We start from the raw sequence: 14,648 nt of genomic DNA on the forward strand, positions 1-14,648 counted from the left end.
ATCATTGTCGCCAGTGCCAGCGCAGCCATGCCGGCACCCGACCAGCCAATCACCGCGCCCGCCGAGCAACCAATCACGCCGCTCTTCCGTCTCACGAAGATGCTTAATTTGGACACAGTGCCAAGCCCATCTCGCTGCCATGTGTGCCGCTGTTTGTACCGGCGCTCGACGCGTCGCGTCGCGTAAAGCGCGTCCCTTTACTCACTACGACCACCTCGCACCACCATGCCTGCTATCAAGCGGCGCGCAGCGTCGCCTGCAATTGACGGGCGCGGCTCACCACCGAGTCCCAAGCGCGCACGTACCGAAGAGGACGAAGCAGAACGCCAACGCGGGAAGAACAAGGGGAAGGCGCGCCAGGAAGAAGGCGAAGACGACCTTGATGAAGAAGAGACCCCCGAGCAGGAGGCACCTGATCAGGATGAGGAGAAGAAGTTTGAGGAGGAGAATGAGGAGATCATCCGAGAGAGGATCATGAACAAGGGCAAGACCCAGGGCGTGAGTCGCCACTGCGCTGTTTGCATGTATGCGCGGTGTCTCAATACCGCATTATAGGGCGTCGCGGAGATGGGTATCATCGAGTCGCTCGAGATGCACAACTTCATGTGTCACAAGTACCTCACGTTCACGTTTGGCCCGCAAATCAACTTCATTATCGGTGAGTAGCTCGCAGCCACACATGCCCCTCATATTCACGCACTGTACGCAGGCCACAACGGGAGTGGCAAGAGTGCTGTTCTGTCCGCGCTCACTGTAGCCTTGGGAGGCAAGGCCACGTCGACTGGCCGTGGGAACGGTTTGAAGTCGTTCATCCGCGAGGGACAACAGTAAGTCAGCTCCTTTCAGCGGGCGCTCCTTTTGCTTATTGTTTGCAGAGTCTCGGAAGTCTCCGTCGTCCTGAAGAACCAGGGCGAGGAAGCTTACCGGCCCAACGAGTACGGCAAGAGCATCGTGATCACCCGCCGCTTCACGAAAGAGGGCTCCTCGTCGTACAAGATCAAGAGCAAGGATGGCCGAGTCGTCTCGACGAAACGCGAGGAACTGTCCACCATCTGCGACCATATGAACATCCAAGTCGACAACCCGATGAATATTCTTACTCAAGGTAGGTGTCCACCTATCCGTAGCTTAGCCCGTTGTAGGAACTGACGACCCTCAGATGCCGCGCGGCAATTCCTGAGCGCATCGCAGCCCGCGGACAAGTATAAGTTCTTTTTGCGGGGCACGCAGCTCTCCCAGCTTTCCGAGGAGTACCAGACCTGCCTCGAGGCCATCCAGTCCATGCAGAAGACTGTCAAGCGCAAGTCGGAGGGCTTGCCCGACCTCGAGGAGGCACTCGAGGAGGCGACGTCTCGCTTCGAGGAAGCCCAGAAGGCGCGCGAGCAGCGCCACAAGGCGGACGACCTCAAGCAAGAGTTGGCATGGGCGCACGTCGCGTCGAAGGAAGAGGAACTCGGCAAGCGCATGGAGGAGGCCGCACGCTTGGCGAGGCGACTTCCCAGGATCCAGGAGGACCTCAGGGCCGCGCAGGTATGCTGCCTATTGCTGGAGTAGAGGGTCGTCGTGACTGACGGCGTTCGTGCAGGCCAAGGTCGAAGAAGAGTCTGACAAGGTTGCAGCGTTGGAGGCTGACCTGGAGAACATGGGTGACGTCGAGGAGATCCAGCAGAAGAAGAAGGTCCTGCAGGAGGAGAGTCGCGAGAACAGACAGAAGCTGTTGAAGTTGAAAGTACGTCGAAGCCGTGCCACGTTCTCACGCCATCTCACGCGTCATTGCAGAACGAGGAGAAACAGATGAGTGCGACTGTCACGCGTTGCACGGGACTCATCGCGGAATACGATGCGCAAATCGCGGCGGAGCGCGAGAAGATCGAGGCGCGCTCGCAGGTGAAACGCGAGGAGACGGACCGCAAGATCGACGAAGCGCAGAACGCGTATGACGAGGCGGAGGCGCAGCTGGCCGACTTCCGCACACGAAAGGCGGAACTCGAGCAGGAGGCGCAGACCGTGGAAAACGAGGGCAAGACTCTGAAGGCGCAGAAGGATGAGGCGCAGCGGGAGATAATGAACGCGAATGGCGCGCTACAGCAGCACCAGGATGCGGAGAAGAACAAGCTCGCGCCTTATGGGAACCGTATGGACCAGGTGCTCGCGGCCATTGAGCGCACGAACTGGTACGGAAACCGGCCGGTGGGCCCGCTGGGCTTATATGTCAAGGTCAAGGAGCCGATCTGGGCGCCGTTGATGCGTGTGCAGCTGGGGGGCCTGATGACGGCCTTTGCCATCACGGATTCACGGGATCGCGCTCAGCTAGGGCAGTTGCTGAAGCAGCACGAGTATGTGCTCGTTTGAAACGTTTGTATACATGTGCTGATCCTTGGTGTCCTCGCAGGAACCGCAACTCGATCATCATCAGCGAGGTCGATCTCTTTGACTACAGCCACGGCGAGCCTCCTCCGGGCATTTTGACCGTGCTGAGGGTGCTCGATGTGAGTACCGCGTGGATAGCGTACTCACTACACTGTCTCACGTTTGGGAACTTCAGGTCAGCGACCCGTATGTTCTCCGGGTCATTATCAACTCCGCGGGCATCGAGAGTACCTATGTCGCACGCAGCCGTGCCGAGCTTGATGACATTCTCCTCCGCACCGGGCGCGGTGGACACGGCTGGTCGGCGGACCTCTATAATGTGCGGCGTTTCCCGTAAGTGGTCCCGTAGCAGGTTCATCTTGCTGTTGCGTGTCGTGCTGAGGGTTGTTCTATCTCAACAGGGAGGGTGGTGGTTCGTCCAACCCGATCACGATGATGAACGGACGCGACCCGAGGCAGCAACTGTTCGCAAGCCAGGACGCTGTTGGTGAGAAACGGTGAGTATGTCTTCGGGACCGTCGTTGACGTGCACTGACCAAGTGCTGCAGACGACTGGATGAGGCGCTGCAGCAGGCAAACGAGAATTATCGTCGTATCAACGAGAGGTTACAGGTAGCTCAGATGGAATACACTCGGCTCAAGAAGGAAATTGGGGGCCTACATGTAAGCGTGCTTCGTATCTCAGTGTGATGTGACCCGTCACTGAGCGATCTCTGTGCAGAATCGCGAGAACCAGTTGCAAGACAAGAGCAAGAATCTCAAGTTCATCCGAGACACTCTGCTCATGGAGCGTAACGAAGAGCAGTCTATCACCATTTCTACGATCGAGGATGCAAAGGCTGTGAGTCGCTCAGCGGTATACGCTCAGGACTTCTCTGACCTTCTTATTCAGGGTATGGAGGCGGAGAAGCAGATGACTATTGAACAGTTCAAGGTCGCGCAGCAGCAGAAGAACGAAATCGACGCTGTGCAGCGCGTGCTCACTGAGAAGATGAACGCCTTGCAGGCGCAGATTGACGCGTTCGAAGGCGACAAGAGCAAGCTGCAGGTCAGCGGCTTGGCACCTGTGTCATGAGAGTCTTCTGACAAGTAAATTCGCAGAAACAAATCGAAGAGTTGTCTATTTCCCGATTGACGGCTCAGCATCAGGTGCAGTACTACGAGAAGAAGCTCAAGGAAGAGGAGGAGAATGTCAAGAATGCACAAGAGATCGAGGCGAACGTCCAGAAGGAGTTTGAGGTGCGTAATCTTTGAGTATGCAGTAAGGAGGCATGCTGATGACGTGCAGCAATGGACAGAGAAAGCTCTTCAATACTGCAAGCGGTGGCCGAACCCTCGCAACGCAGATGAGGTGCAGCGGAGCTTAGACGCTGTGCACGCTGCTCTCCGCGAGCGAGAGAAGAGGTGAGGTCAGCACTATGTAACGCATGAACATGGGCTCAGTGTTCGCAGGCAAGGTGCATCCGTCGAAGAGATGACCATCGAGGTGAACAAGAGGAAGGCCGCGGTTGACAGCGCCAAGCGGGATGTCAGGCAGATGTATCATCTCATTAAGGTATATATCCTGTGCACAATGATGACCTGGCCTTCGACCTGACGGTGCTTGCTTAGGTGCTCAAGAAGTCCATGACACTTCGACTGAACAAGTGGCATCACTTCCGTCGCCACATTGCTCTGCGCTGCAAGGTCTACTTCCAGTACCACCTCTCGAACCGTGGGTACTATGGCAAAGTTCTCTTCGATCACGTCCTGGGAACGCTGCAACTCAAGGTTGGTGTGATGTGGATTGGTCAGCGTGCTTGCTACACTGCTAATGGACGTGTAGGTGCAAACGGACGACCAGACCCAGACTCAGAACAGTCGCGAGAAGGACCCTCGATCTCTGAGCGGGGGAGAGAAGTCTTTCTCGACTATCTGTCTCCTTCTGTCTCTCTGGGAGTCTATCGGTTGCCCGATCCGATGCCTTGGTATGTCCGCTTACGATGTACATTAGTACATTTCACTGACAATGATCGTAGATGAATTCGATGTCTTCATGGACGCTGTCAATCGCCGAATCAGTATGAAGATGATGGTGCGTATGGCTATTGACATGAACGTGCGACGCGCTCATGGTACTGTCGCGTATAGATTGACACTGCGAACGCGTCCGACAGCAAGCAGTACGTGTTGATCACGCCGCAGGACATGACCAACATCGTCATTGGGAACACTGTTCGCGTGCACCGTATGACGGATCCCGAGCGTGGACAAGGCGTGCTGGCATTCTCTTGAGTCCTGTCTGTGTATGTTCAGGACGTATTTGTCAGATAATTCGTGCTAGAGCTGCTAATGTGTTTCATTTCTCTTGCATGTACGATAGGTATCATCGGTCTACTTGCGTCGTAGTGTATCGTTTCTAGCAGATTGCTTGATAATCGTAGTTCAGAACCAGTGCTGGTACTACCTCTTAATCCAATTGCGCACTCGCTTATGAGCCCGTCCACCATGCGAGCAAGTCAAGGACAGTCGGATCATTTTGTAGGTTGTTACTGCTGCACCCCAGCTGTCTCTGCTGCCGAATCTACGCGCGCCGAGTGGCTGTACTTACCAAGGGATGATTGCTGTACTAAATATACACGAGGAAGGCAGCTCGCCGTCAAATCCATCGTGTTCCCATGTCAATGGTGTCCAGCTATTACTCCACTCAACGTAGCGCACAACGTGCTTCAGGTCTTCTACATCCCTGTTCTCCTTGATATCGTGCGGCTCCAGAAGGCGAAGTGTCTCGATTTCGGCGCCGTTCTCGTATCTCTCTATGAGACAGTCGAGCAGAGTGCTGATGAACGGAGGGTGCTTCGTGCCCATGCCGTAGTGTCGTCGGACGAGCGTCAAGAAAGGATTGTTCTCGACAGGCCCCCTGAAGCTCACTTCGTCCAGCGTTAGGCAGAGAAGACGAGGCAGTGCGTATTGGTGGTCTTCATAGCCTTGAAGATCGCCGCAGCGTCGTCTTACGAGCATTGCTGGGAGGTCGCGAGCGTCCTCGATATCGAAAACGCGGAGCTCGGCGACGAACTGAGTGTGCTTGATGAGGTGACGCCATAGAGTTTGCGAAGGTAGCTTCTTATGGAAAACGAGGCAACGCAGGCTCTGGATGGACAATAGTTGGCAGAAAGCGGCGGCTGCGAGATCTTCTTGGTCAATACAGTGGTTGGTGTTCAACTCTAGGAAAGGCGTGCGGTCATTGAGCCAGTCATGGGTGCTGTCCTCTTCCGCGTCCGTCGCGGGAGTGTTGGGGACGTCGTGGTAGCAACGCAGGAAGATGTCGTAGGGGAAGTTAGCGCGATTGCCAGAGACCGCGAGGGTGCCGATTTGACCCAGGATATCCATTTTCGAGGCGGCAGCAGCACAGAGGTGCGCCTGCCACAGTGCCGATCCTCGTTCCACCGAATTCACGCAGAGGCGAGAAAGCGACGGAGTGTCCAGACTCTCCAAAATGCACGTACAATTTGCTGCAGTTTCGCGGAGTCGTAGCACTCGCAGACGGGACAACACGGCCCGAGGGACCAGGGGTGACGCGGCTGGCTCTCCGCGGTAATCAATGAACGCGTACTGTGTGATCAACTCCTCGAGAAGGGGCATCTGAGCGAGCGCGTTGAGGAATGCTTCCATGCCTGTCTTGTCCCTACAATTGCCGACGGATAGAAGTGTCAACCGTGGCAGCGAAACTCCGGTCCAATCGACCGGACAGTTTAGTTCCAGGTGGCGAAGGCCAGATGACTCGGGGCGACGCAATAGCTCGCTGAGAGGCCCAATGACGGCAGACCCCGAGTCAAAGCGTGGCTCTTCAGAGATCGAGAGGAACTCGAGCAGAGGAGCTGGCCCATCGAGCAGCTCCATAATCTCTGAGGAGCATTCCGATTCCGGTTCGACCTCCAACGCCAGCGTGCGTATACGCGTCAAGCACGGAAACGCAAGGTCCAGCGAATCCTCCAGCGGCGGCGGCGGGTCGTCAAAGGATGATGTGCGAGGGGGCGGCAGTAGCACAGAAACGGACAACGGATATGTCTTCGACCGTGCGATAAACTCGGACATCCAATCGCATGGCCCGGTTAAGGTCAGACGGCTCCAAAGCGCGGAGCAACCAAGCGCAACGGCGCGCCAGCGCCTACACACATGGGTCACTTGTATCCATTCGTCCATCCAAGGCCAGCTCGTTATGTCGGTCGTGTAGAACTCGGCGGCGTGCAGAAAAACCTCAGAGAGGACCTCTGCAGGAAACGCAGAGACGGGAGATAGAGCATTCAGGTGGGACCTGAGGTCGTAGTTGCATTGAAAGTGTTGCGCGGTGTCGGGCTCGGTGTCTTCACGAGCCCAAGTGTGCGATCCGGCCATGGCCACGTTTGACATGCGTCCAGGTCAGTCGCTGCTGTCAGTGCCAGTGCTTGCACACCGTGGCCCAACGTTCAAGTATCTGGAAACTTAGAATTAGTAAGTATGCATGAGGGCGGTTCAACCTTCTGTTGAGTCATGGTTAGACGCACCTTGTGCAAGTGTACTACTATGCAGTCCTGCTATGCGATTAGCACAACCTTGTAGACGTAGCAGAGGAGGGACCGGCGGGATGCGACCATTGAACGTTGAACTCGCTCTTGGCAGCCACTGTGGCCACTGCCCGATGGTTGACCCCGATCTGGGTTTCTAGATCACGTGCCTTCAACGCTGAGCGCCTAGCAGCGCGCACACTGTTACGACACGTACATGGCAACATCGCGAATATATACATGTCTTGAATATTCGTACAACGTCCAAAATTGCATCGTGGCCATTCCGAGCCTTTCCAGGCTGCCGTTCGTCAAAAGGCATCTAGGTCCCAGTCATAGTAATCGCCTGCATCGATATCTTCGGTAGTACGACGGTCCCACTCAAGGCGACGGACAACGCCCTCCAGCTTTCGGATGTCCCGTTCCACCTCGAGGTTATATGCGTCCATGATACGCAGCGTCTCGATATCGTCGCCGTTGTCGTGTCGAGCCATGAAGCAGTCGATCAGAGCCTCGACGAGATCAGGGATATTTTCCTCAGTCATGGCCCTCATAAGTCTCAGAGGGTTGTCGAATGAGTGATCCACAAAGTATACTCCATCCAGGGTCAGGCGACGGAGATTGGGAAGTACGTAGTAGTGGTTGCCGTGCTCTTCGGGATCGGTGCGCGAGTCTTCTCCGATCTCGCTGCGAAGGGTGAGCAGTTGGGGAAGTGTATAGGTGGTCCGGACGTCCAATACGCGTAACTCCCGTGGCGAATGGAGCATACCGGACAAGGTTGGTCCACAATTCGTGCGACGGCAGAGTCCCGCGGAGTATAATGCAACGCACGTCGCCCATGGGGAGTAGGTCGCATAACACTGCGAATGGGGTAGTGATCGTGGAAGGTCCACAATACAACTCCAGGGCCGGAGAGTGCTCGCTGACCCACGTTTGGGTACTGTCCTCGGCCGGGTCCATTGATTGGCTCTCGAGGACATCGCAATACGCGCTGACATACGTCCCCGTGGCATCCTGCCCTGACAGGTTGGTGCCGATCACGAGGGTCGTTAATTGGCCCAAGGTTCCCACTTTTTTTGCCGTGGCTCCGACGAGCTCGACATAACTTCCCGTCGGGTCGGAATTGAAGGAACTTGAATCCACACTGACGTGAGAGAGGGACGGGGTGTCCAGACTGCAAAGAATGCAGATAGTGATAGCTGCGGACTCCTCGATTCGTACCGTTCGTAGAGTGCGAAGTGCAGCCTGAGTAGGAAGAGGGGAAGTGTCTGCCTCCTCGCCAGCCTGAGGCCCGCGTGCGAAAGCGCGGCCGGTGACCAGTTCCTCGAGAACGGGCATCTGCGCGAGGGCGCCGAGGAATGCAGAGAGGCTGGTGGCTATGACCGGGGTTTTGACGTGCAGGCGTGTCAAGCCTTGTAGCGAGAGGCCTGTCCAATCGACTGGACATTGTAACTCTAGGTGACGAAGGCGAGCGGTCTCGGGGCGACGCAAGAGCCGGCTAAGAGGGTCGGAAACAGCTGTCGCGCGGCGGCGAGGGATACTCTGATGCTCCGTAATCGCGAGGTACTCGAGTAAGGGTGCCGGACCGTCGAGAAGCTCCAGGACCTCCGGGGAGCACATCGTTTCCAACGTGAGGTACAGCGTCCGAATGCGCGACAGATATGACAACACGAGCGACAGCGGTTCCTCAAGAGATTTCCCAGATATCCACTTGTACGGTTTGTGTCTCGGTGATACTGACACGGAAAGTGGCAATTGTTTCGACCGTTCCAGGAAGACAGCCATCCACTCCGGGTCGCGCGGCGTTGTGATCGTGAACCGCGCCCAGAGTGTGGAGCAGCCGAGCGCGACGGCGCGCCAGTACCTGCAGACATGCGTAACTTGGATCCAATCTTGCAAGCGAGGGGGGGATTCTGCGTAGTGGCCGGCCAAATACAGCAATACCTTGGACAGGACTTCGGGAGGGAAGGCATGGATGGGGCATAATGCGTTCAGCTGACCGTTGAGTTCGTGTATGCGCTCGTAGTAGTAGAGGAGTTGGTCCTCGATTGGCTTACGAGCCGTATGCCAGTGTGAGCCGGGAGTGGACAGAGATATGCTGCCGTTCCCCGGTGTCTCGCGTGCAGCTGCCATGACTGTAAATAGAGACATGAAGTCTGGCTGGTTGTTCATTTCTGAAAAACACAAGACATACTCTGGGTTTCTTTCGAGTTTTAAGCTGTGGGAAGATGGTATTGAGGGTAGAGACGAGCGTTCGTGATGACCGTACGGTGCAAGTGACCCTGACGGATCCGAGACTTGCGTTGTGTTGTGCCACCATCGTGAGATCCTCATCTCGATCAGAGATCTGAGAATAGCGTAACTTAAGTATAACTTGTAGTAACGAGTGCATCGGCTGAGACACGATCTTAACGCCCTTCTCGCCTTGGCTATGCATGCACGAGTACTGGTATGTCGACTATACTAGAGCATAAGGAGTCTGGGCGATTGGAGGTCCTAGCCTAGAAGTAATATCACGAGTCAGATGTCTGTACTACCCCGGCGGAAGCATTCTGGATTGAAGTACGCGGTAATCTCTACGTCTCGAGCCTTCGAAGCGATGGTAATGTAGGTGTGTAATCCAGTGCGAGACGAGAGGGCACGGTGCGTGCTAAACGTAAATACGTTGTCAGAACATTGCGATGTCGCAGACTATAGCACTTACAAGCTTTCGCGTACAATACGCCCATATTGTCTTGCAGCTTCGGAATTACCAATCGCTTGATACAGGCTCACCATCGCCTCTATCACTTGTGCGTCGTCTCTGCACAAATGTCGCACAGGGATATAAACCTTCGGATGCGGGTATGGATAGTCTCCTCGCAATTCAAAGTAGAAGAGCAAGCCTCCGGTCAGATGACGGAGGCGTGCCTCATTCACATTTGGCTCGGAGTCCTCTGGTAGGTCGCCGAACAGTATTCGCCAGAACATAGTGATCTGTTCAAGGGCGTGACCGACCGTGGCCGTCTGGTGTATGCCCCCAAGCGTCATGAAACGCTTGATATTCGTGAGAGTGACCTTCGGAGTGCGTACGTAAATTTTGAACCTGTTTTTGTGCGAAGGGACACAATCAACTGCAGCAATCTCGAGAGATGGCGTGAGGTCGGGAGGAAGGGACTTGAAGAAGCTACACGTATTGGTCCATGCGGTCGTCAAACCGGGGGCGTCAAGGGCGAGTTGATCGACGGTCTTCGTAATGAGCTCGAGCTTCGACTTGCCAGTCACAGATGCAACAGTCTCTGGCAAGAAGTATGCCTTCATGGAAGGGACACTTCCTAAAAGTTCAAATGCTACAGCGCCGGTCGAGGTCAGTCGTCCTGCTACTTCTAAAGCCAACGTCAACAGACCTACGAAGTATTGCGAGGAATATCGAGGTCGTGTAGATCCAGTGCCAGGATGGCCGTCTCGGGTGGTCATTGTGAGTTCGCTGGCACAGATCTTGCACCAAGCAAGATCTGCGTCAGACAGCTCGAGGCTTGCGCCGTAGTCTTCGAACAACTTGATCGCAGGCTCGCACCGGTCCCGCTGCCGTGCAATGGGATCGATTGAAAATCGTATCACCGGTTTCCCGCGAGCGTCGAACATGCAGGAGAATTCGACAGGCGAGTGGTCGTCGGTGATGTAGGAAATGTAGTCTCTGCTTGCATTGAGGACGGCAAGATCTGCAGCCGTGCCCGTATCGCTAAGGGGGGTAGAAGTAAAGCAGATACCCCCAGCCTTCCGAACGTGCCGATTGTCTTTCAGAGCAGTGTTCGAGAGGTACTGGGAGCTTGAAAAGAGGGAGGACCTCGAGCCGGAGAATGGATCCACCCCGTACTCCGGCATGACCATGAGCCAGTAGAATGCGACATACGAATGTCGGAGATGCGCCGGGTAAGAGCCTTCCTGTAGTAATCTATACAGAACCTCGCCGGTTGTCTCCCACCAGAATTGAGAGCGCTGTAATCGAGGTACGGAACTCGGTGAGTGACACAGCACTCGGAAAGATGCACAAGTGACTTACCGAGGCAGTTGCATGAAACAAAGACCTCGGACGAGGCACAGATGGAGGCACAACAGTGAAGAGTTCACTCCTCCAACAAGCTCCAGGCATAGCCTTGACTGAGGAAGCGTCTTCGATGATCAAGGCGTTCGTGAATGGATGGGAATGCGGACTGCCAGTGGACTAACTTCAAGCCCCGTTTATATGTGATGCAACGAAGTTATCCCCGGGCGCCCGGAAATAAACCCCCACGATCCCTCCTATGGTCAAATTACCAGTCAAACCACGTTCATGCGTTACTGTATAGGGGCTATGATTTTGTCAAGTGCAGATGGATCCATGATAGGTTCGTAACATCTCGCCCCAATTGCATGTCGTGCCGGCTGTACACCATCAAGGCGAACAACTAGAACGTTGCGCTAGCGCATGCCGATGTGGAGGAGTACGTTTTCTGTGACAAGGACGTACCTACTACACGGACCATTCTCTGCTGAGTATGCGTGAGGATGACACGACTAGCGGCAGTTGATGTCAGCATGGTTGCAAAGTTATTCGTTCCAGACTCACAGCATTCGCAGACAAAAAAAGAGTCACTGTCAGAAGTGCGAAGTCTGTAGCACATCCGTTTCATTTCTGCGGGCGGCGCATTCCCATCCATCACCGCGCCTAGTTTGCTCGGCGACGACAGTTGTATCACCTTCGTTGGACACAGTGAACACAGGCGTTGAACTTCCGGAGGTTGCTTGTGAAAGACCTCAATGATTAAGATGAGCGCATCTCGCCGGTAGAGACGAAGAACGACGCCAATCTAGATTAAGGAAAGAATAGACCAGTGTCTCATCAATGATCAGAAAGCCACACAGTACTCAGTGAGAGTGAGATACGTACGGGCACGACGGGTTTCCGTGGCAGAATGGGAGGTTCGTCCGAACAGCCCTACAATCCAACGGCCCGTTATTTCATGCAACGATCGATCACTGCGGAATCACAGACGGATGGCCGTTTCGACGTTCAACGTTGCAACGTTCTACAAGTTGAACTTCGGCCAAACCCTCCTCCTCCTCTCCGACTCGGCCACTTCGGAGTCTAAGGAGTCTGCACGTGACGGAGTACGCGCAGGGCACATCCAAGTCATCACTCTGCATAACCAGTGTTACTATAAGTACCTCAGATGTACTACTACCGGTCCCGAGTAGTTCCGTATATTTTTACTCAAACACGTAGCCATGACGAGCTCTCAGCAACCCGGCCAAAAGTACCTGGCCGAGGACAGGGGGTATGGCCGCCTACAGAACACCGAATGTTCGTGTACATACCCCATGCCGCGCCGCGCGGAGCCCCGGGAAAGGGACTCAAACTCGCCGTCGGGCTCGTGAATCCCAGGAGCATATGCGCATCGTCATAGCTATCATCGCCTGTTGCCATCGTAGACCAGACCTGCCAGTCCATACCGCACGACGAACGCGAATACACTCCCCGCAACCTGCAATCCCATACGCCACACAGAAATCACATGAGCACCATTCATCATATTTCACGGGAGGACGCACCTGAGTGGCGATAAGCACCTTCACGAGGCTATCCTCGCGCATCGGGCCGAACCGGAGGAGGAACGCGTTCAAGATCGTCAGGTTTGTCGTCTCCGCGATCTCGCTCGTTTTAGGGTCTGCGGTAAGTCGCACGAAACGGGGCGCGGCGAGGACGCGCAGGACGACGGTAGCGAGGCGCGACGGCGCGTGCTCCTTGAAGGATGCCGTGGATGGGTAGAGGAGGCCCGTCTCCGCGTCGAATCTACAGGGCCGACGGCGGAATTCGAAACACAAGGCAACGGCAGGTAGGTCTGTCAGTCGACGGCGGAGAAGATATGGGGGGCTGGACGCACCTGGGCACGCGGTGCCGTGGGCAGGGGACAAGTCCGAAGAGCTGCGGACAGGAGAGGACGAAGTTGAAGATTTGGGGGAGGAAGAAGAGAAGAAGAGTCTTCGAAAAGTGCGCCTGGATGCCTACGACTGCGAATGCCATCCCCGTCACGTAGCAGAGTGTGTCCCCGGGAAAGACACGGGCTGGATACCTGTGGCCGCGATATAAGTTGCACGCCTAATCATCCAGTTGTTGTGGGCGCACCAGTTGTGATACATGAATCCTGCACAGACGCCCACGAGCGGTAACATGAAGTACAGGCTGAACAGGTGGCGCTCAACAAGCACTGCGCTCCCGTACGCCATCCCTGCGCTCCAGACACCACCGAAGTCCACTTCTCTTCCACGTCCCAGCAAATGGAGCGGTATACGGAAGCCTATTGGCCAGGGTAGGTAGAGCAAGTCGTTCAGGATGACCGACAACGCAATTACCAGCGCTTGGCCCACTTCCGAGCCGTTGATCCCTGCGAGGATGTTGATGCTGTTCGTGCAGAAGGTGGACAACAAAGACATGTAGACGTAGTACAGCGGGCCTAGGCACGTATCGTGAGCGTGCGCATACAAATCATGCACAACACGGCGTACCGAGGTTTAGCAATGACCCCAGGAGCCATCGTAATGGAATAGGCACCACTACATCGGTCGCACCGCGCTCGGAGTAGTATACCATGAGGAGTGGTATAGATGCTATGATTGGGATTGGTAGTTTGTGTCGCCATCGAATGTCAAAGACGTCGTCGAGGAAGCCCAGCATTGTCGCCATGAGGAGAGATAGTAATGATGAGAGATACAGAGACAGCTGAAGATATCGTACAGTCAGCGCGATGCTCTTCATACACAATACACTTAGGGTTCCTCGGAGGAGGCGGCAGTCCAAGGCTACCCACACATACTGTATACGCAAATATTGACCAGGTCGTCACCAAGACTTGGTCTCGTGTGAGACAATGACACCCGTAGGACTCGATGCCAAACGAGAAAGGACCGCACAATGTGTGCTCACCTGATGATGCGGGAACTCATTAATGACCAACCCCTCGCGAGGCTTCTTGGCGGCATTACGTTGGCCGTTCAAGAAGTCGGAGAATGCAAATGGAATAAATAGGATTAAGAGGAGGATATATAACGCTGCGCAGACAAGCCCAAGGGATTCCGGTCTATACACGCGATCTCAGCCGACGCCCATAGGGGGGCAAAAAGAAAGCGTACATAGGATCGTCGTATGTCTTGAGGAGGTCGCGGCCCTTGAGATTGGCATGGACGAAGGCAGGCCCGAGCGAAGGGACGAGATAGAGTGCTCCCAGGAGGGCAAGTATTGATAAACCTAAGGACGCATGCAATGCAGGGAGAGGCGGAGCTGGGTCGAGGAGAGGCCGCAGTAGAAACCAGCACGCCACGGCAAGAAGCGAGAGCAGAAGGACGCGGGGTACTGGTCGTGGGCGCAGTGCTTGAGCCATTGCCGCAAGACGTCGCCCAGCCTGTGAGCTATTCAGGCGTCGCCCGGATCACCTGCAAGCAATCCAAAGCAAGGCTGGCTGCTATCTTGTCGCGGACAGTCGAGGAGGGCGGAAGGGGCGTACAAGTCGTAGTACGCGATCAAGGATGGGCGTGTCGAGCGACGTGGACGCGTCGACGGTCGGGGCAAGCGGTACGCGGCGGTCACGTGAAGCGTGTGCTTCGACGCGGTGTGTGTGGCGCCGACTCTCTCTTTGAGACTCTTTCTCGCCGACCAGTCCGAGCCTCGCGCGCACGGCAACTCTCTGCTTCCCTCTGTGCCCGCACACGCGTCATGAGTCGACACACTCTTGAAGAGCC

At 55.4% G+C, this 14,648-nt stretch overlaps 5 protein-coding genes across 5 annotated transcripts; 1 reads left to right on the plus strand and 4 right to left on the minus strand.

Annotated features, from left to right (window-relative positions):
* The first annotated feature begins 195 nt into the window (after positions 1–195).
* Positions 196–4,864, plus strand: C8Q71DRAFT_351640 (P-loop containing nucleoside triphosphate hydrolase protein). The gene is made up of 20 exons (XM_047918008.1): positions 196–498; positions 556–658; positions 710–827; positions 876–1,105; positions 1,160–1,530; positions 1,586–1,729; positions 1,780–2,336; positions 2,393–2,489; positions 2,546–2,703; positions 2,772–2,867; positions 2,919–3,033; positions 3,092–3,211; positions 3,263–3,418; positions 3,472–3,609; positions 3,659–3,774; positions 3,823–3,925; positions 3,982–4,140; positions 4,196–4,337; positions 4,389–4,444; positions 4,501–4,864. Exons 1-20 carry the CDS (start codon positions 226–228, stop codon positions 4,642–4,644), a joined length of 3,396 nt encoding a protein of 1,131 aa, XP_047783158.1. The 5' UTR covers positions 196–225; the 3' UTR covers positions 4,645–4,864.
* C8Q71DRAFT_351662 (uncharacterized protein) lies at positions 4,782–7,159 on the minus strand. The gene is made up of 3 exons (XM_047918009.1): positions 7,111–7,159; positions 6,894–7,050; positions 4,782–6,823 (listed from the first exon to the last, which is right to left on the minus strand). Exon 3 carries the CDS (start codon positions 6,757–6,759, stop codon positions 4,957–4,959), a length of 1,803 nt encoding a protein of 600 aa, XP_047783159.1. The 5' UTR covers positions 6,760–6,823; positions 6,894–7,050; positions 7,111–7,159; the 3' UTR covers positions 4,782–4,956.
* Positions 7,157–9,174, minus strand: C8Q71DRAFT_351665 (uncharacterized protein). Its single transcript, XM_047918010.1, has 2 exons — positions 9,088–9,174; positions 7,157–9,028 (listed from the first exon to the last, which is right to left on the minus strand). Exon 2 carries the CDS (start codon positions 9,024–9,026, stop codon positions 7,431–7,433), a length of 1,596 nt encoding a protein of 531 aa, XP_047783160.1. The 5' UTR covers positions 9,027–9,028; positions 9,088–9,174; the 3' UTR covers positions 7,157–7,430.
* An 81-nt stretch (positions 9,175–9,255) lies between these two features.
* C8Q71DRAFT_351718 (tryptophan dimethylallyltransferase-domain-containing protein) lies at positions 9,256–11,118 on the minus strand. The gene is made up of 4 exons (XM_047918011.1): positions 10,936–11,118; positions 10,280–10,871; positions 9,598–10,222; positions 9,256–9,543 (listed from the first exon to the last, which is right to left on the minus strand). Exons 1-4 carry the CDS (start codon positions 11,023–11,025, stop codon positions 9,414–9,416), a joined length of 1,437 nt encoding a protein of 478 aa, XP_047783161.1. The 5' UTR covers positions 11,026–11,118; the 3' UTR covers positions 9,256–9,413.
* An 886-nt stretch (positions 11,119–12,004) lies between these two features.
* Positions 12,005–14,441, minus strand: C8Q71DRAFT_739171 (N-acetylglucosaminephosphotransferase). The gene is made up of 7 exons (XM_047922699.1): positions 14,043–14,441; positions 13,837–13,990; positions 13,419–13,632; positions 13,039–13,366; positions 12,797–12,985; positions 12,465–12,705; positions 12,005–12,397 (listed from the first exon to the last, which is right to left on the minus strand). The coding sequence occupies exons 1-7, from the start codon at positions 14,288–14,290 to the stop codon at positions 12,323–12,325; spliced, it is 1,449 nt and encodes a 482-aa protein (XP_047783162.1). The 5' UTR covers positions 14,291–14,441; the 3' UTR covers positions 12,005–12,322.
* Positions 14,442–14,648: the final 207 nt, after the last annotated feature.

The sequence above is a fragment of the Rhodofomes roseus genome (genome assembly GCF_022264815.1).
Source record: "Rhodofomes roseus strain CIRM-BRFM 1785 chromosome Unknown C8Q71scaffold_3, whole genome shotgun sequence".
NCBI lineage: Eukaryota > Fungi > Basidiomycota > Agaricomycetes > Polyporales > Fomitopsidaceae > Rhodofomes > Rhodofomes roseus.